The sequence below is a fragment of the Marmota marmota genome, unplaced genomic scaffold (assembly GCF_001458135.2).
Source record: "Marmota marmota marmota unplaced genomic scaffold, marMar, whole genome shotgun sequence".
Lineage (NCBI taxonomy): Eukaryota > Metazoa > Chordata > Mammalia > Rodentia > Sciuridae > Marmota > Marmota marmota.
In genome coordinates, this window is record NW_026000174.1 from 10,506,641 (window position 1) to 10,527,841 (window position 21,201).

The 21,201-nt window shown below is 40.7% G+C and overlaps 1 protein-coding gene and 1 long non-coding RNA gene across 6 annotated transcripts in view; one reads left to right on the forward strand and one right to left on the reverse strand.

The window, feature by feature from the left end:
* Window positions 1–11,107: 11,107 nt before the first annotated feature.
* Window positions 11,108–18,282, reverse strand: LOC125612009. 2 transcript variants are annotated; one of them, XR_007342248.1, is made up of 3 exons: window positions 18,183–18,282; window positions 14,203–14,345; window positions 11,108–11,168 (listed from the first exon to the last, which is right to left on the reverse strand). It is a non-coding gene; the product is annotated as an uncharacterized LOC125612009 (long non-coding RNA). The 2 variants fall into 2 exon arrangements; XR_007342247.1 differs by having other exon boundaries at window positions 18,095–18,227.
* Window positions 18,283–18,348: 66 nt separating this feature from the next.
* The window catches only part of Alg8 (ALG8 alpha-1,3-glucosyltransferase), a 32,704-nt gene continuing 29,851 nt past the window's right edge, over window positions 18,349–21,201 (forward strand). For all 4 annotated transcript variants that reach the window (XR_007342246.1, XM_015477366.2, XM_015477368.2 and 1 more), the window contains exon 1: window positions 18,349–18,504. Coding sequence is in view for 3 of the 4 variants with exons in the window: in XM_015477366.2 (XP_015332852.1) it covers window positions 18,410–18,504 (95 nt within the window). In the remaining variant the exon portion in view is untranslated. The remainder of the gene's footprint in view (window positions 18,505–21,201) is intronic.

The window sequence follows — 21,201 nt, forward strand, 5'->3', positions numbered from 1 at the left end:
GAGGCACTAGGTTTGATTCTCAGCACCACATATAAATAAATGAAATAAAGGTCTATCAACAATTAAAAAAATAAAACTAAATTTTTTTAAAAGATATAAACATAAAATAAAGGCATTGTGTTCATCTACAACTAAAAAAATTTTTTAATAATAATAATAATAATGAACAATAACAATCACTAATAGTTATATCTTTTATGCTCCAGGGAGTTCTAGGTGTTTTCCAATTAATAACTCAATTCACAAAACAATACTGTGAGATACATACTAAAATTTCTTTGCTTTATAAAAAAAAACTGAATTGTAGAGAGGTTAAACCTCTTGCCTAACATCCAGCAACTACTTGGTAAAGCCCACATCAAAAACCTGAGTCTGGGTCCCAAGTCTTTGTTCTTTTTTAAAAATATCTGTTTATTTAGTTTTTTAATATGGGGCCGGGGATCAAACCCATTGACTCTCATGTGCTAGGCAAGTGCTCTACCACTGAGCCACAACCTCAGCCCCCAAGTCTTTGTTCTTAATCACTATGCTTTACATGGAAGATAATTTGAAAACTCAGGATTCAAGGAAACCATTCAATCAAATAGGGACCAAGATTTCTCAGAAAGATGTCTCAGCATAGTATTATTTGTTGAACATCTGCTATATAATGAAAGCTGCTTTTGGTGTTTGCACCTATCAGTAAAACTTCACCAAAAAAACCCTATGAGCTAGGAACTATCATCCCACTTTTAGATGATGAATTTGAATTATGGAAACTAAGGGATAAAAGCACTTCTAGCCCAAGTCCATTTCAAAATGGTCCCATTTGTTCAGAGACCCGCCCTTGGTTAATCCCCAGTTTCTGGGAGTAGAGGTTAGTGGATATGTAGTCAGCAGATATCAGAACTCGCACACTGGTTTCCTGACCTAAGAAGTAAGAGTCTTTATTTTAGAAAGGGCCAAGTAAAAGCCCTTAATATTACCCAGCTACTTCACAGCCCCAGTCAAGCCAAGATAGTAAATTAGAAGCAATATCATATTCTGGAGGGAATTGTAGAGATTAATACTATCAAAAAAGAGAATGCAAACCTGTTTATCCCTATTATATCTCTATTCAAATTACCTCTCTGGGGGCTGGGGCTGGGGCTCAGTGGTAGAGTGCTCTCCTGGCATGCGTGAGGCATTGGGTTCAATCCTCAGTACCACATAAAAATAAAATAAAGGTATTGTGTCCATCTACAACTAAATATATATGTGTGTGTGTGTGTGTGTATATATATATACACAGATACATATATATATACATATATGTGTGTGTGTGTGTGTGTGTATATATATATATAATTTTTTAAATTACCTCTCTGGCCACTGCAAAATGATGGTGGGTGATGAGGGCCACAGACAAGTCAAGATGGCGCCTGGCACTTTGCCAAGAGGAGTGGTTGGAGAAGTAACGCCAGAGAGCCATTAAGATGATGGAGATTCCTTAATGACTGACTGTTGTGTCTAGATTATGTCAATTAAGTTAAGCTGTGTATAATTATTAAGATGATGAGGATTCCTTAATGACTGATTGCTGTAACTGGATGATGCTAAATTGAAACAAGCTGTGTATTCAGTTATGTATATACACCTCTGCTGTCCAACAATAAAGCGGCTCCCGCTGTATCAACCTTCACAAGTTGCTTGTCACCCCCCGGCCCCTGGTTATTTTGCCCAGCCAGACTGTGGCAGGTGGGCTATCATGAACTTAATCAATGGGACCTTAAATGTATCGGCCATATAGAACATGGAATCTTTACTGTGATACATCTTCTGGCACTTGAAATGTGGCTATTGTAATGAGAAATGTGTTCTAGGTCCCCAACAGTAAAGAAGATCAAAAGCAGCTCATCTTTCTCTGGAAAGGATGAAAATCCACATTCACTGCCCCAAAGCTATGTTAATTCTCTTGTTCTGTCACAGAGTAGGCTTCAGGGACCCCAAGAACATCAACATTGGCCCCCTAGCATGATGAAGTATCATGTGTGAAGCACTGGGTTTGATTCTCAGCACCACATACAAATAAAAGAAATAAAGGTCTATCAACAACTAAAAAATGAAATAAATTTTTTAAAAAATAAATAAGTAAATATATAAACAGGAAAAGGAAGATGCCTCAACAAGGTATAAGGTAAGATGCCCCAATAACAAGTGTTTAGAGGGTGGGAGATAAATCCCATGAAAATTTATGGGCTTGCCATGTTGGAGAAGTTACTTGGGGTCCAATAATCTAGGGTAGGTAGAACATCCCTTTTAAGATAAAGGACAAGCTGGGAGCAGTGGCACACACCTGTAATCCCAGCGGATCAAGGAGCTGAGACAGGAGTTTCAGGAGTTCAAAGCCAGCCTCAGCAAAACAAGGTGCTAAGCAACTCAGTGAGACCCTGTCTCTAAATAAAATACAAAATAGGGCTGGGGATATGGCTCAGTGGTAGAGTGCCCCTGAGTTCAATCCCCGGTACCAAAAAAAAAAAAAAATGATAAAGGATAAGTTTTACACTAGCACTCCTATCTCTTAAAAAGAATAGTCTTTGATAAAATTTTGAGGATGCATATACTAGACCACCAATGCTGCTCTGATGGGTTTATCTGATGCTTTGGAAAGCTATCAGTTTTGTCAGGGGATAAAAGCAATGGAGAGCTCTACAGTATGTTCATTCTGCAATACAAGCTACTTTGACACTTAGTGATATGGACCAGAATATCTGTAGGGGAGAAGAATGCTATGTAGCATCTCTGGAAAACTCTGAGAGTTGCAGTGCTAGGGTTCTGGAGCAACCATGCCTTCTGTGGAAGAGAATAACTCATTTGACAAACAGACCCTGGACTACCACAGGGTCCTAGTAGAGATTGCTAGACCATGGATACCAAATATGATAAGTTAAAACTCCCAATATCTGTGAATGTTACCTTATATGGCAAAAAAAAAGGGACTTTGTAGATGTGATTGTTATAGATCTTTTGGCAGTGCTAAACCCAGGGCCTTGTGCATGTGAGGCAAGCAACCAACGGAGCTATATCCCCAGCCCCCAATTGTTTTAGATCTTAAAATAGAAAACTTTTCCTGGGTTATTCAGGGGGTTCTAAATATAAACACATGTCCTTATGAGAGGGAAGCAGAGGGAGACTTGACACGTACAGAATGGGGGAAGGCAAAGTGAATATGGAAGATTGATGCAACTATAAGCCAAGGGATGCTGGCAGCCCCTAGAAGTGAGATGAAATAGAAACAGAATCTTCTGTGAGCCTTCAGGGAGAGTGCATCCTGCTAACACCTTGATTTCAGTCCAGTGATGCTGATTTTGAACTTCCAACCTTCAGAACTATGACAGAGTAAATTTCCATTGTCTTCAGCCACCAAGTTTATGGTAATTTGTTTCAGAAGCCACAGAAAATGAATATATCAAGTTACATCTACAGGAGTCACCCATTATGAATGAGTATTATTAATCAACCAAGCCATAAGAATAATAGCTGCAATCCACTGTGTGATAGAAATGGGACATTTTGGGATTGGGTCCAAGCAGGTCCCAAAAACACAATAACAGAAACACTTGCCCCACCCCATGTCACCTATTTCTGTTGCACTGACACCTCTTCCTCTACTTTCATCTATGGTCTCAGGGAAAGGGGGAATTAGCCAATAAAATCACTGTCAGATTCGCGCCCAACCAGGGACGCAAAAAAAAAAAAAAAGAATCACTGTCAGAAAAGGCAAACTCAAATCTATTTCAGAGATGGGTTGGTGAAATTTTGGGGTACTAATCAAAAATGGATTATTGTGTTGGGAGTGGTGGTACACACCTGTAATCCTAGCTACTCAGTGGCACACAACTGTAATCTCAGCTACTCGGGAAGCTGAGGCAGAACAATCTCAAGTTCAAGGCTATAATAGGCAACTTAGCAAGATCTTGTCTCAAAGAAAAATTTTTAAAGGACTAATGATGTAGCTTAGTGGCAGAGTGCTTCCCTAGCATGTGCAAGGTCCTGGGTCCAATCCCCAGTACAATAAAAAAATAAAAAACTGGACAGCTGCTTCATGACTCAGGATGTCTCTTAAGGATAGTGGCTAAAGCAAGTTCTTTCAATGGACATACAATCAAAACCCTTGGTTGTTCACTTAGAAGAGAAAAACGGCTTAAGTACAGTCACACATGGTCTTCTGAGCAATGATGAATGGCCTGACAAGCTGGTCAGAGATGGGAAAAAAACAGTGTCGGAAGATTGAACCAAGGAAATCTGGACAAGAGGCATCTCTAATATGTGGGTTATTGCCCACAGAAAATATTTATCATTGAGATAGTACTCAACAACAACCAGGAGGAGAGGATAATTCATCCTGTGAATGTCAGTCAGCTTCTCTCCCTCAGCGACTCCAGTGATAGCACAATGGGCTCATGAGTTGAATGGCTATGATGTGTTCTATTAGCTATTTGTTGCTGTGATAAAATACCTGAAAAAGCAACTTAGAGGGGCAAAGATTATTTAGGCTCAGGATTTCAGAGGTTGCAGGTATCTGGGTGGCTGCATTGCTTTGAGCCTGAGGTAAAACAGAACCTCATGGCACAGGAAGGCTGCTCACCTCCTGGCTGCTGGGAAGCAGACACAGAGAGACAGGGGCCAGGGGCAAGATATAGTTCCCCAAGGGCACACCCCTAATGACCCACTTACTCCAACTAGACCCCACCCCTTATAGTTTCTAGCATTTCTCAATAATGCCATCAAATTTCATTGACTCCCTCAAGGAATTAATCCATTGGTGAGGTTAGAGCCTTCATGATCCATCACGTCTCAGAATCCCCACCTCTGAACATTGTTGGATTGAGGATCAAGCCTTCAACACATGAGCCTTTGGAGGACACTCCAGATCCAAACCAAAACAGGTGACAAAGACGGAGGCTATCTTGTTAAACCCATGCATAGCTATGCTGGGCTTAACAAGATAGCCTCCCTCTTAACAAGGTATTGCCTCTGCTAACTGCCTAAAAAGCCAGTAACAGAGACCAATACTGAGCTCCAGCATAACACTAATTCTAAAGTAAATCAGTCAACGTTTTGGAAGGTTGATTACACTATATCCCTTCGGCCCCAGAAGAAGCAATGAAATGATGCTTATTCTGGGTAAAATTTTGCCTTCCCTTCCCTGAGAACTTGATGCCAAGAAGCAGGAGTTAGGGAAAAGGAGAATAAAATAGGAAAGCCAAATATAAGGATAAGATATTGGCTATCACTGAGACAAGTGATTGCTCAAACATGTCAAGCAAACTGGGGTCTTGTCGCTGATAAAAAATATATAGGAAAGGAGGGCTGGGGCTGGAGCTCAGCAGTAGCGCACTTGCCTGGTGTGAGGTACTGGGTTTGATTCTCAGTACCACATGTAAATAAATAAAATAAAGGTCTATCAACAACTATTAAAAAAATTAGGAAAGGAGCTATGGGATACCCTTTGGCACTCCAATTAAAATGTTTTTTACTGTTGGACATGGTAACACACACATATAATCCCGGTAATTGGGGAGCCTGACACAGGAGGATCACAAGTTTGAGGCAAGCCTAGGCAATTTAGCAAGATGCTGTCTCAAAATTAAAAATTAAAAGCACTGGGGATGTAGCTCAGTGATAGAGCACCATTGAGTTTAATCCCCATAACTACAAAAAAAAAACTTAGTTATTAACACAGTGGTTTATTATGTCTTAGTATTATAAATGAGCTAGGATTGAGTAAAACATGATCAATTGATCCTTGCACACCTTTGCCTCTTCAGACTCATGATAGGTAACTCCACTTGTAAGACCCTGAACGTGGAAAATGTAGCTATAACCAAGGTCTTGCCAAGAATACTACATGGAGTTCCTGAAAGCAAATGAAAGAGACTACGAAAAAGAAAGGGAGACAGACCTCAACAGGGTCAGTGATGCTTTATTAAGCAGCAGGGGGGGCACATTTTCAAGATGGAAAATGGTGACAGACTACTGAGAAACTGATGTGACTCCATTTTTAAAAATAAATAAATAACAGCAGCTTCTACCTCAAGGCCTGTCCTAAGGAAGGGGGCGTGACCCTTGTCCTTGGAAAAACCCACAGAGCACTCCTAAGCACATACCCACCCTGCTGAGTTGTTTGTCTGTAAATAACAGGAGAGGTCTACAGCACCAGGTGTCCCTGACTCAGTTAGGCTAGGTGAGGACCCATAACAACCCCCCTAGTAACCTCCAATCAGCATGAGACAGGGAAAATACCTGGAATGCCAGATGACCCCCAATAACATGTTGGGAAACCATGTAGTTTAGCACGTACACCCCTAGTGGCCTAAACCAATCAGTTCAAACAAATTCCCCTCTTGTACTAAACAATCACCCCTATCCAACTTATTCCTGCCATTGAATGTGCTAATCAATGTTAAGAGCTGTTGTTTGATTTTCCCGCAGTATGGAATGATTTGCTGTGTGATGTTGTGATGCATCGAGTATACCCCCAAAACCTATAAAATCTCACTGAACAAAGGACCGGGACTCCACTCCCTGGGACCGATGAGGCGGGAACGGTTGTGAGTCCAGGCTCGAGCTTGCAATAAAGACTCTTGTGTGACTGCATCGGATTTGGCTCCTGGAGGTCTACTGGGGTCCCACGAATCTGGCATTACACTACAACAAGGGCCAGATCATGGGAGGAGTTGATCACTTACTTTAGGCAGCTTGCTTTTGGCAGGCAGGGGGATTTGGGCAGATGATGGAGATTGCAACAGGTCAGATTCCTGAGCTCCGTTCTTCCCCCAGGGTTTTTTTTTTTTAAGTATTTATTTTTTTTTAGGTGGACACAATATCTTTATTTCATTTTTTACGCGGTGCTGAGAAACGAACCCAGTATGCACTACCACTTGAGCCATATCCCCAGCCCTCCCTGAGGGTTATTTAAGTCTCCATTTCCTTTAGTTCCTAATTCCTTCAGAAAACACATATTTTCAGGGTTCTGGGGATATAGCTCAGTGGTAAAAGGCATGCTTAGCATTTAGCATGTACAGCTCCCAGGGCTTGAACATCAATACCACACACACACCAAAACAAACAAACAAACAAACAAAATCTTCTTCAGGAAATTCCAGAGAGAAAAAAATAAAACAAACAAACAAAAACCTGGTTAAGAAAGTGGATATGTGCACTGCTAGGTATAAGAGAAAATCTCAGGAAGAATTCTGTACACACACATTTTAATGTATTTACCGTTAGTTATGATAATGTCATTTCAGTTCTCTGTCCTTATAGGTATTTTCAGTGCAAGTTACAAGAAAAGGTCATTGAAGCAAGAGCTACAATAAATGTTTTAGGTAGGACTTAAAAGCTATGATGAGCATAAGGAAACCAGAATTCCATGCCTCTATAGCAGGATATAGAATACTTTTGAAATCAAGCCTGGCACCATCACAAGAGCAAAGATGAGAAGCTCTTAACATCCCATTTATGTAAGATTAGTTTGTACTTTGAAAATATTTCTAGTTTATTCACGTTTTGCACATCACTGATTTTTTGCCAAAAATCTTTTTTCTAGTAATGTTATAGACATCATTATCTAAAGTATGAAGACACGAATTAGTGTCAATATACTTTATATACAACCAGAGATATGAAAAATTGTGCTGTATATGTGTAATAAGTTTGTAATGCATTCCACTGTAATTTATTTTTTTTAAAAAATTAATTAAAAAAAGAAAAAAACTTCTTAAAAATAAAAAAAAAAAAGTGGATATGTGGAAAGCTGGGCCTGTAGCTCAGTGGCAAAGTACCTGCCTAGCACATGTGAGGCACGGGGTTCCATCCTCAGCACCACATAAAAATAAAAATAAAATAAAGAAAGTGGTTGTGTGCACTTGCATGTGCACAGACGCGCGCACACACACTCTCTCTCTCTCTCTCTCTCTCACACACACACACACACACACACACACACACATTCTTTTTTTCCCTGGTACTGGGATTGAACCCAAGAGCACTTTACCACTGAGCCATATCACCAGTTCTTTTTATTTTTTTATTTTTTAAATTTTAAGATAGTCTTATTAGGGAACAGACAGATAACGAGTTCTATAAAATGGGCCCACTGTGATCAATTGATCCTTGCAAACCTTTGCCTCTTCAGACTCTTTTCCAAGAAACAATTTACCTACAGCCCTGCGTGGCCTCTGTGGACAGGATATGTCATATTTCTCAGCAAACCTGTTAAGCGCAGGAGAAAACGGACCCAAGATAATGTTGATGGGAAGAACCCAGGAGACTTTTGTGACTAGATGCTGAAAATCTGGGAGATAAGGACAGTTCCTCCTAATCTTAAAAGCTATAAGAATGTATGGTTAAGAGTCCAATTAGAACAGGACAGCATGGGCCAAGGTGACCTAGAGTTGCCATGGCTGTGGGGACTTGACAATCTGATGTCATCTTGCTGCCAGCCAAAAGTCAAAAGGTGGACCTGGATCAGATTCTCTGGAAACTTTCTGGGATCCCCAATCAAACTGGAATGCAGGAAAGACACATTATCCCTCTTCTCTCTGAGAGGACCCACTTTCTCCCTTGAGAGTGTCCCCTTTCTCTTTTCCTATCCTTTCAATAAACTCATTCCTGTTACTCTAAGTGGCATGTCTGAAATCTTTCTGACTTGGCCCAAAGAATCAGGATTTGAAAGGGGAGTATTTGTGTTGCCTCAGTTTCCTAGAAGGCCTCAGCTCTGTAATAGTCTCTTTCACTAAATTGCTGAGGCTGACCTTGAACTTGCAATCCTTCCGTCTCAGCCACCGCAAGTCACTGGAATTACAGGTATGTGTCACCATGCTGGCTACATACACACATTCATGTATGGAGGCTGGACACAAGAAAAACTGATGGGAACTTTTCCCCCCTAGTGCTGGGAATCAACCCAAGGCCTCTCATATGCTAGGTAAGAGCTCTATCCCTGGCATTTAATACATAAAGCAAAGGAGACAAAAAGGAGTTCATTCAACATCCAGCTTTACATAAGCACTGAAGGAGAGTGAGAAATGCACAGGTGTCCTGAATAAGAACCATGAGCTAGAATAATTCTAGGTCGACTCTGCTTTGAAAACACATCTTAACCAAGCAGGTGGGTTTTAATAATAAGCCACCCAGCAGGCCAACCAGGTCCCCACTGTGAAGCATCAGATTGCAGGTGGGGATTAGAATGAGGTGTGGCTGGTAGAACAAAGAGGAATAACAAAAACCACCTTCTCATTTTTCTACCAAGGTACAGAAAGAAAGGAAAAGTGACATGCCCTGGTTGTACAGCAAGTCAGAAACAGAACTGGAACTAACATTAAGGCCCTTAGCCTCTTTGTTTCACATAACTTAAGATCTCTTAAAACTATCAGGTAATTAATATCAAACACTTTTTTTGGGGAATTGAATCCAAGGCCTCAAACATGCCAGGTGCTCTACCACTGAGATACTCCAACCCCACCTCACTGCCCCAGTTCCACTCTTTTAATAGTTTTTTTTTTTTTTCAGTCATTCCCATCAATCTACTTATTCAACAAATGTTACAAATATCCCAAACTCTGTGCAGGGAACTGGAGCAACCAAAATGAATCAGATAAGACCTGATTTAGAACTGTGGGTCAAATACTCTGTTTTGAACTATTTGTGTCCTCCTATCCCAAAATTCGTATGTTGAAATCCTAACCTTTAGTGCCATAACATCAGGAGGAGGGGTCTTTGAGAAGTAATTAAGTCCTGAGAGTACAGTCCTCACAAATGGATCCCAGAGAGCTGTCTTACTCTCTACCAGGTGAGGACACAGTGAAACACTGGCAGTCTGCAGCTTGGAGAGGGCCTAGGCCAGAACCCTCTACTTGACTTAAGAGCCTTAGAACTGTGAGAAATAAATGTCTGTTGTTTGTAAGTCACTAGTCTATGGTTGTCCCCCTCACCACCCTCACAGCCATGTCCCACACAGGCAATGAAAGTTGGAGCTCCTCGCGTGTAACCAGTTGGCTGTGAAATAAAACCGAGAAAGAGAAAACAGGGAAGAAACCACAGGACACAGGAATTTTAGAAAGGTGGGGGGCAGGATGGCTATCCCATCTTAGGGATCAAGCTTCCACACTGGAAATAAGGAGATAGAGCCAGTGCTTGCTTTATTTATTGGGGGGGGGGGGACATCAAAGGTTTTCCATAGAATATACTTAGCCAATTAAGGTAGGAGGTGGGCTGTCCAGTTTCCAATGCATTAAGCCCAACTTTGGAGCTACAAGAGCAGTGTCCCTAGCCCGGAAAAGGCAGAGGTCACGTGCATTGCGCAATCTATTGAGCGGAGGAGCCACAAAATAGTTTCCAATGCCAAACCTAAATCTTACTGGCTCAGGCAGAGTGAAGAGGCTCAAATAAGCTCAAATAATTTACAGGTGGCCTCCCACATCTCCCCTCTCACCCCATACTAGGGGTCAAACCAAAGGACTTGAACATGCTATATAAGCACACTCTCCACTAATCTATATCCCCAGCCCCTTTTAAAGACAGGGTCTCCTCTGCTATCATGTATAACTAATTAGAATAAATTTTAAAAAATAAAAATTAAAAAAAAAAGGCAGGGTCTCTCTAGATTGTCCATGCTGGCCTCAAACTTGTGATCCTCCTGCCTCTGCTTCCTGAGTAGCTGGGATGATAGGCATGTGCCACTGTGTCTGGTTTATGGTATTTTTTTTTTATAGAAGCCTAAACTAAGGCACCTTCATAAACAAAGAGTTAGATAAGAAGATGGAAAAAATTAACATCCAAACAACTGCCAGCTCTAGAATTCCTCTTTGGAAAGGAGTTGCATTTATTTAGAATACCACCTTGATAAGGGCTTGGACAGAAGGAAAGGCCACATATGGAAAGTGCCCTGAAACTATTCCATGTAGAAACAGCTGTAGAAGAGGTTTGTTTTGTTTGTTTGTTTGTTTGTTTTTGTGTGTGTGTGTTTGTTTGTGTGTGTGTGTGTTTTTTTAAAGAGAGAGAGCGAGAGAGAGAGAATTTTTTAATATTTATTTTTCAGTTTTCGGCGGACACAACATCTTTGTTTGTATCTGGTGCTGAGGATGGAACCCGGGCCGCATGCATGCCAGGCGAGCGCGCTACTGCTTGAGCCACATCCCTAGCCCCTGAAAATGAAAATTTTTTAAAGTATTTTTTTTAGTTGTATATGGACACAATATCTTTATTTATTTATTTTTATGTGGTGCTGAGGATCAAACCCAGTTCCTCACACATGCCAGGCAAGTGCTCTACCACTGAGCCATAACCCCAAGCCCTGGAATTTTTTTTAACAGTAAGTTTCTTCTATCTTCCTTCAAATCTGTCTTTGAATAAAACATATTTTCCTACCAATTTGAATTTGAATATTTCTGGAGTGGTTTAGCCTTTCCCCAGGTCAGCACTGGAGCTGCTTGGTAACAGGGGACACCCTGTGGCCAGGTAGCTAAAGAGGGTGGAGGAGGGGCAGGCTGACAGTCTGAAAAGTCTTACAAATATGCTGTATGAGCAGACTTTTCCTGGAATTGAAAGTACTCCCTGAATTACAGGTAAGAACACAGGCTATGAGTGAGGGAGTAGGAAATCTAGAGAAATATGTCATGTGAAAACATAAGTCTGAGAATCTATAGAAATATCAGCAAGGATTTTGGCTTCTACAGGCCATAAAATCAGGAAATGGCTGGGTAAAGTCAGTTTTACCTAGATCTAAATTGCCCCTCCCTACCTTCAGCTATAAGGTTGTTAAGGTTGTGTCTTGGGCAGCTCCATCCTACCCTTCCCCCTTCAGCCCACCTGTTTCCTACCTTTTGGCCATTCCAACAAGCATTCATTCCTGAGTCTAGTCACAAAGAAATCCTAGGACATACAAAAAGAGCAGAACACCTCACTTCTGGGAATACCAGGATACCAGCTATGGCGCCCTTCTCCCTCCCCGGAGAAGTCAATGTTACCCCTTTTTAAATAAACCCTGCTTTATATGCTTGACTTGGCATGCTTAACTTCAACATGTGAGGGAGCAGAACTCGTCACCCGATAACCAGCGATATCAAATGCATTAAAAGAAATCTACAGCCGGGTGCAATGGTGCTCACCTGTAATCCCAGCAGCTCAGGAGGATAAGGCAGGAGAATTGTGAGTTTCAAAGCCAGCCTCAGCAACTTAGTGATGATAGACCCAACCTGGTCTTTTCTTAAAATTGGGCATCTCGCCACAAAACCATGAAAAGATAATTTCGGCTTTACTATAAATTACTGCAAATTCTGAACCTGCTTGGAATGCCTGCCCGTGCCTTGAACGCACCCATGCCTGGCTCTCTAACCAGATAGTAGCCCTCTCTGAAACTTAGTGACACCTCATAAATATTGGCCTTCCCTGGCCAGACAACGACCCTCTCTGAGGCTCTAATGGTCCTCATAAATTCTGATGTTGGGGCCAGCAAAAAATGTAAACTACCATTAGTGTGATGCTTGTCAGAGTTCTGTTATCTGTAATCCCCCTTTGTGTAACTTTCTGGGCTATAAAGCTGGGCTGTAGGAAAGCTGGGGTGCTGTCTTGTTCCCGCTGTTTTGGGAGGGAGAGGCAGCCCGGCCGGTGGAAATAATAAGCTTGCTTTAATTTGATTTTAATTGGAGTCAGTGGTCTTTTCTTGCATCCTGGTCTAACAGTGAGACCCTAAGCAACCTAATGAGACCCTATCTCTAAATAAATATAAATACAGGTGAATATGGATCAGTGGTTAAGCACCCCTAAATTCAATCCCTGATACCAAAAGAAAGAAAGAAAAAAACCTACAGAAAGGGTTTTGGGAAATTGCCATGGATCCTTTGGGCTGGGTCATGAAGGATTTGTGGTAGCATGTCATGGGCATTGGGGGAGGGAACAGCACATACAAAGGTAGAGATGCATAAATAACAAGGTATATTCAGAGAAGTCCTATCACAGGAGAGCAAGGAGCTGAAACTCCAAACATCTATTCTTGTGTCTCAATAAAAAATTTAAAGTCAGACACAAAAAGTCAAGCAAGAGAATTTTATTATGAGTGAAAGAACACTATCGAGAGAGAGAGTCAAGGCGGGGATTGTAGCTTAGTAGTAGAGCACTTGCCCAGCATGGGTGAGGGATTGGATTCAATCCTCAGCACCACATAAAAAGCAAATAAATAAAAAATAAAGGTTAAATTCTTAAAGAAAGATAGAGAGTAACTTCTGAGCAAAAACAAAGGAACAATGTCATTTCCAAATTTATTACCATTTGATGTTTTTCAGGAGAACTGGGTTCCACCTAATGCAGTCTTTACCAATTAAATGTTTAACTCCTCCTTCACATCAGGCAGGAGAGTTTTTTACCTTAGTTGGTCCTCTCCAGAACTATCATGGTGACCACCCCATTCAGGGGGCTTCATTTACAAGTCAATTTCTAGATTAATGCAGGTGCCAGGGTCTATGACTAGGCAGACCTCATCTTTAGTGCACCTGAATTACTAAAGAAATTTCCTTCTGAAATACATTGAGAAACTTATGGCCATAAATCCTAACTTTACAATGACCTCAGTAGAGGAGTTAGTCCCATTGATCTTTCCTTCTTGATGTATTCCTTAATTGGCTCTCTTTGTGTCCATCTATTTATTCTCAGAGTTGGTATACCTGTTGTTCTACAAAGTTACTTGATTGTTCATTAAAGGCAATTCAAAGAAACTCCGTGACCTTTCTGTGTTATTGGTTCACATTTCACTGATCATCACTAACTACTATCTAACTCTTTCATGTGGCTAGAATAAATTAAGTGGGAGGAAGCAATGTGAGATGAAGCTGGAGAAGCAAATAGGGTCTGTGTCATAGAGGTCTGAATGACAGCTTCAACTTTTCTCTGTAGAAAATGTGTAGCCACTAGAAAGTGGGGATATGATTATTCTCTCCATTGCGTCCCTTTATTCCTATCTCTAATTGCTGACTCTTCACATTCTATCAGCAATTTGTTGTGTCATATGCTTTGGGAGACTCTAAGCTCCTGAAATTCCATGTGGGTGATAGGAAAATGTAATCGTAGACAGTCCTGAATTCAAATCCTACCTCTTTAACTTACTAAGCATCCTTGAGCAAGTTTTTTAACCTCTCTGAACCTTGGTTTTCTTATCTAAAAAATGGGGATAATCACAATACCTACCTCAAAGGATAGTTATGAAGATAAAAGCAATAGAAGTGTTCAGCATGGTGCCTGCATGCATTAGTCCTCAGATAAGGCAGTTCCTGTTATTCATCCTTGAATACCCAAGGCTTAACATAGAATGTGTACATTTTGAGGGCCTGCTATAACAGAGAAAGAGAAAAAAATTATTGACAGGGAGAACAAACTAGACATAATAAATGGAGAGCCTTCCCACTACAAGAGACAGTTTTGTTTTCACCTAGGTACAATTTTTTTCCTAATATCCCAAGAATGTAAAAAAGTCTTCTATGGTAGATTTTAAATATGTCAACAAATTCCTTGCTATTCCTCCCTTCAAGTGGTGGAATCTAACTGCTCTTTCCCTGACTGTGGATTAGATTTAGTAAGTGGCTTCTAATAAATGATGCTCAAGTGTTGATGTGTACCTGACTCTACATCATGAAAAACATGGCAACTTGCTTCTTTCTCATTCTTTTTGTTTATTTTCTTTTATACATGGGTACAATATTTTTGTTATGTGGTGCTGAGGATCGAACCCAGTGCCTCACATGTGCGAGGCAAGCACTCCCCCAGTGAGCCACAACCTCTGCCCTCTTGCTCATTCTTGAATCTATATCTGGCAGCAGCCAATTGCTATGTCCCCGAAGGACAACCAAGCACCCAGGGAAAATCCCAGATGAATAGGAACTGAGGCCTTTTGCTGGCCTTGGAAGTGGATACTTCAGCTCCAGTCACATCTTCAGTTGGCTACAGCCTCTGATGTCATCCTGGCTGGAATCTCAGGAAAGACCCTGAGCCAGAGCCACCCAATTAAGCCACTCTTGAGCTCCTGATCACAGAAATTGTGATATAATAGTGTTTTTTATTTTAGGTTCTAAGATTGGGGGCAAATTTTTATGTAGCAATAAATAAATACTACAACATCTAAATGCAATATTGTTTATTTAAAATTTTAAACTTGGAACTTAGCGGTTTCTTTTTGACTTCATTCTCTAAGTGACATTATCAACAATCACCCTGAGGTTAAAAGAAAAAACAACCTTTCATTTATGGGAACAATTATAATCATAGTTTCAGGTTCCAAAAAATATAAGAATTGAAAATAAAAACAAGTCTCTGGGCACTCAGAACCCACAGAACTGCTGCAGTCTGTGAGATAATCAAAATCTGAGCATGTTTTCTCTCAGAGAAAAGCTTGTTAGTGGTCAGGAGAGCTTTCCAGTCACCAGCAATGCCCAGGAACTGGAGCAGAATGGATCAACTTCTTAGAAAGGAAAGTGGCCAGGTCATGTGGCTTAAGAAAAACATCTCCAAATTGTATATTGTTTTATCTGTTCAAATATTCTACCTTGACAACCCTATAAGGCTGACATAAGGGGTTGGAAATGTGGCTCAGTGGTAGAGCACTTGCCTAGCATGTTTGAGGCATTGGGTTCAATTCTCAGTACCACATATAAGTAAATAAATAGATAAAATAAAGGTCCATAAACAACTAAAAAAAATTTTAATTTTTTTTTTAAAAAAAGGATTGAAGAGAAGACACAGAGATAAATCACACATAGATTCAGTCATCTGATCCTTGACAAAGTTGCCAAAAAACATACATTGGAGAAAAGACAGCCTTTTTAACAAACAGTGCTGGGTAAACTAGTTATCCATATGTAAAAGAATGAAATTAGACCTTATCTCTCATCCTGCACAAAAGTCTACTCAAAATGGATCAAAGACCTAGGAATTAGATCAGAAACTATACAACTCCTAGAAGAAACTACGGGGACAAAACTCCAATATATAGGCACAGACAACGACTTTCTCAATAGGACTCCTAAAGCTCAGGAAATAATGTCAGAGTTAATAAATAAAAGGAATCAACCCCTTGACTTTAACCTAGTGGGACTTTCAGATTTCTGGTCTGCAGAACTGTTAAGAATCAATTTGTGTTGTTTAAGCTACTGAATTTGTGGTAATTTGTTATAGCAGCAATATAGCAGAAACTAATGCAAGATACTTTAAAACATCTAAGAGACCTGGGGGGCATAGCTCAGTAGTAGAGTGCTTGCCTAGCCTACAGGAGGTCCTGGGTTTGATCCCCAGCACTGAAAAGAAAAAGGTGGGGCAGGACACATAGCAGACACCAGTAGGCAGTTGGTAGATAAGGATCTATATAGGTGAGAGAAGAGGGTGGAGCTTGAGGTATAAATTTGAGCATCATACACATGTTGATGGCAGATGGCTACGGGGAATATAAATTCATGTTAATACCTACTTGCTGTGCATCTTTCAGAAGAGTATTTAATTTCTCTGACACATTATTGAGCACTTATTCTGTCCTGGTATCATCCCACACAATTTATATACATTCTCTTAATCCTCACAATCACCATTTTTATCTCCTAGTTTACAAAAAAAGAAACTGAGGGGTTTTTTTTGTTTGTTTTGTTTTGTTTTTGTTTTTAAAGTTTGTCCTAGTCCACAGACAGCACAAAGTAGAGACAAACTAACTTCAGCCAGGTCCCATGGTCATGCCTGTAATGCTGGCATGACAGGAGAATTGCCAAGTTCAAGGCCTGCCTCAGCAACTTTGTGAGACACTGTCTCACAATAAAAATAAAAGGGCTGGGATGTAGCTCAGTGGTAAAGTGCCCTGGGTTCAATCCCTAGTATCAAAATGGAGGTAAAAAAAAAAAAAAGAACTAATTCTATTGCTTTTTGCCTCAGTGCTTGTGGCCGAGTACCAGCACCATTGATGCAATCTAGGAGTTTGTTAGGTTTATTGGATTCAAATGTGAATTTTAACAAGATTCCTAGTTATCACATTAAGTGCGAGAAATATTAGACTCTTAATATTTGGTATCAGGCTTCCAGATCAGGCTCCACGCAGCTAGGTGCTCCACCATGTCCTAGCTTGGAGTCCTAGCAATATAGATTGGTTTCTACCTCTCTCTCTGCTCATGTTATTCTCTACCTCTGTTGTAGGGACAGATGAGGCAGGGCACCAAAATAGCAGTTTTATTTGGCTACAGCCAAGTTCAGAGGGTACAGCTTTCGCTGGAATCAACTAATCCCCAGAGTTCAGGTAGTTTCAGAATTTTTTTTTTTTTTTGGTTTTAGATGGACACAATACCTTTATTTTATTTATTATTATGTGGTGCTGAAGACCGAACCCAGTGCCTCACACGTTCTAGTCAAATGCTCTACCACTGGAGCTACAACCCCAGGCCTAGTTTCAGAATTTTATACCCAGCTTGTAAGAGGAGGGGCTCAGAAGTTCACAGTCTGCAGAAGTTCACATAAAAACAGATTTTTCTTTTCACTGTTCTGGGCAAGTTAACCCTTCAAGGACAACACCTGAGAAGGGGAGAGCTTCTTCTCCCCTTTCTTTCCTCCCCCTGCCAGCTGTTACCATTGAGCCCAATTTCTCATCCTAGAAATGTAGACATCTTTGTGAAGCTCCAGCTCAAGGCCAGAGGCTTTGTTAAAAGATTTGTCTTTTTATTATCACATTTTGCATTTGTAAACACACTTCTACAAATTACTACACTGGATAAATGTTTCTGAAAAACTAGTAAAGGGGTGTTCAGCACCTGGAGCGCTTATTTCTTCCAGGCCAGTGGCCAAGTAAAATAAGGCAACATGAAAATAGGAATTTTACCTACATTGAACTCTTTTGTAGAGACTCTTTTGCTTCTAGTCCTAAAATCCATTTTGGTCAAGATTTTGGAGAAGCTTAGTTAAAATTTTCTGTGGAGGAGGGGGTGCCACTACACCTGCATTTTAAATTCCGGTTCCGGGGCCTCCCTGCTTATATCTACTGTAACCAACGGATAACAACCATCTCCTCCACTAGCACTCCGAACTTAGCTCTATGACAAGGTAAGATTTTTCTCACCTATTATGCCAAACGCCAGTAAAATCAAGACCTACAGGAGACCAGGGACTGTTTGAGTCAGAAGTATAAATTGGCAAATAAAACAAACCTGTCGCTGCCAGCGCCCGCGCAGGCGCTGTGGCGTCCTGCCCCGGGAGCCCGGACTGTGAGGAATGCAGTGGGCGGGAAATTTAAAAGCTTGAGTTCTGGCCTCTGGGCGGCTAAGCGGATATGCGCATGCGCGCAGTGCAAGGGCACCGCCGCGGAGGGCCTTCTCCGCATGCGCAGAAGGCCGGATGTGGCTCAAATAGATTGAAAGTGCGCGGTGCTGCAGCAATGGCGGCGCTCGGAACCCTAACGGGTAGTGGCAATTGGTTTTCTGCTTTGGCGCTCGGGGTGACTCTCCTCAAATGCCTTCTCATTCCTACCTAGTAAGGACCTGCACGGCCAGGGGCTGGGCGGGAAGGCCCCAAGGTCGGTCAGGGCGGGAGGAAAATGTGTGTTATATCCCTGGGTATGAAGAGAGATGTTGGGTCGTGGTCGCCACTCCACCTTTGCTAAGCTTCCCACTTCTGCGGTTGTTACTTAGAACTAGAATATAGCCCTGGCTGGTCCTGTTCAGCCCCGTTGCTGTCTGACTTAGGGCAAGTACTCTGAACTTTTTGAGCTTCAAGGTCCTCATCCTCAATGTGCCAATAAGTACCCACCTCCACCATTCATTAAACAGGTATTATCAGCTGCAATGGGGCTCCAGCTCTGTTCTAAGTCCTGGGGATGCGGTGACTTGGAGTTGGTTGGGGCAGACAAACAGGAAAGTTTCAGGTTGTGATAAGATATGAAGGATGAGGCCGCTGCGCCCGCCTGAAACCAAGCGGCTCTGGAAGCTGAGGCTGGAGGATCCCGAGTTCAAAGCCAGCCTCAGCAAGTTTGCGAGGCCCTAAGCAACTCAGCGAGACCGTTCGCTAAATCAAAAAAAAAAAAAAGGGCTTGGGGGTGTGGCTCAGTGGTTAAGTGCCTCTGGGTTCAATCCCTGGGACAAAAACCGCATATCAATTGTATAAATTAGTGGGTTTCACTGACAGTGTCATACACGCAAAAATTGTGATTTGGTCGTATCCAACCGAGGTGATCTTTGAGTTAAAATCCAAAGTATGAAAAAGAGTAATGTGAAAAAAAGTTCAGAAATGAGAAAGAGTAGGTCTTTCCTACAATAGGAGAGAATTCTGGATACCCTGAGCAGAAAGTAGCCTGTTGTCTAAATAGCAGTTAAGGAGGAAAAGTGGTGCAGGAAAAGTAGATATTAGCCAGATCACACAGTTAAGAAAACCATAGTTAGACTGTTGTATACAGAAAAGTTGTTTGCTGGGTCAAGACTGAAAGCATCAGAAGGGGAAACCACTACCAAATGTGGTATCTATACAACAGGTGCTCCGTATCAACATTTATTAACATTAGTTTCTGCCTTCCCTTTATCCACTTTCCTGGTTTTTTTTCCCTCATCCTTTTTCTCACCGCCCCTCAGGGTCTCCCACTTGTTAGTTTTAGGGTTTGCTTTGTTGGTATCATTTTGATTTGAGTTCTTGATAATCTCTTGTTGGGTGTGGAAGAACTATATGTATAGAAATTCCATACTTATATATGTAATTATATAAGAATTGCAATATGGCAAAGTAACTTACAGGGGTATTGGTCACATGAAAGCAAATAAGAAACATCTTTCCATCTTACAAGCAAATTGGAAAGATCTTACTAAAATATAAGAAATTCCTTTCATAATAAAATGAAAGGGTTTTTTGGTTTTTTTGCTTTGCTTTTTAAACTATAGGTCTGTGTGTATAAGGTCATTTTTCTTGTTTTAGTTACTTCAGCCTAGAAATGTATCTTGAGTACTGCTGCAGGTCAAGGATTAAGAGTATTTGTTGTAGGAGAGCTTCCTAATTGAACTTTAAGTATTCACTCTGGCTATTTACTTATTTGTTTGTTTGTTTTTGTGATGCTGGGGATTGAACCAGGGCCTTGTGCATACAAGGCAAGCACTCTATCATCTGAGCTATATATTTTTTTATATATTTTTATTTGTTCTAATTAGTTATACATGACAGTAGAATGCATTTTGACATATCATACATAAATGGAGTATAACTTCTCATTCTTCTGGTTGTAAATAATATAGAGTTAGACTGGTTGTGTGGTCATATATGTACATCTATCTGGTAATAATGTCCAATTCCTTCTACTATCTTTCATACCCCCATATTCCCTCCCTTCCCTTCACTCCTCTCTGACTAATCCAAAGTATCTCTGTTCTTCACTATCCACCCACTTATTGTGAAAACATTTGGCTTTTGGTACTTTGGGATTGGTTTATTTTGCCTAGCATGATATTCTCCAGCTCCATCCATTTACTTGCAAATGCCATAATTTCATTCTTCTTTAAGGTCAAGTAATATTCCTGTGTGTATATATATATATATACCACATTTTCTTTATCCATTCATCTGTTGAAGGGCATCTAGTTTGGTTAAATAGCTTGGCTATTGTGAATTGAGCTGCTATAAACATTGATGTAGCTGTGTCACTGAAGTATGCTGATTTTGAGTGTTTGGGATATAAACTGAGGAGTGGGATAACTGGGTCAAATGGTGGTTCCATTCCAAGTTTTCTGAGGAATCTCCATTGCTTTCCATAGTGGTTACACCAATTTGCATTCCCACCAGCAATGTATGTATCCTTGCCAACATTTATGGTTGCTTGTATTCTTGATAATTGTCACTTCGGCCATTTATTAATCTTTACATTGCAGCCAAAGTACAATCATGTACCATAAAATGACATTGTTTTGTTCAAATGGACCACATATTATACAACTGTAACCCTGTAAAATTATATCATCTACATTGTGACCATCTTAGTTTATATGTGTACTTTCTATGATGTTTGCACAAATACAAATTGCCAAAAGATATGTTTCTCATCCTTGTTGTTAAGGGGTCCATGACTATAGTTACTTGCTATTTGGCATTATGTCTCCAATCTTGGTTTTTCATTTTTTTCCAAATACCTTTTCAGTAAGTTAAAATTACTTTTGTTCGTCTTAGTTTCTTTGATAAATAGAAAAAAGGTGCTAT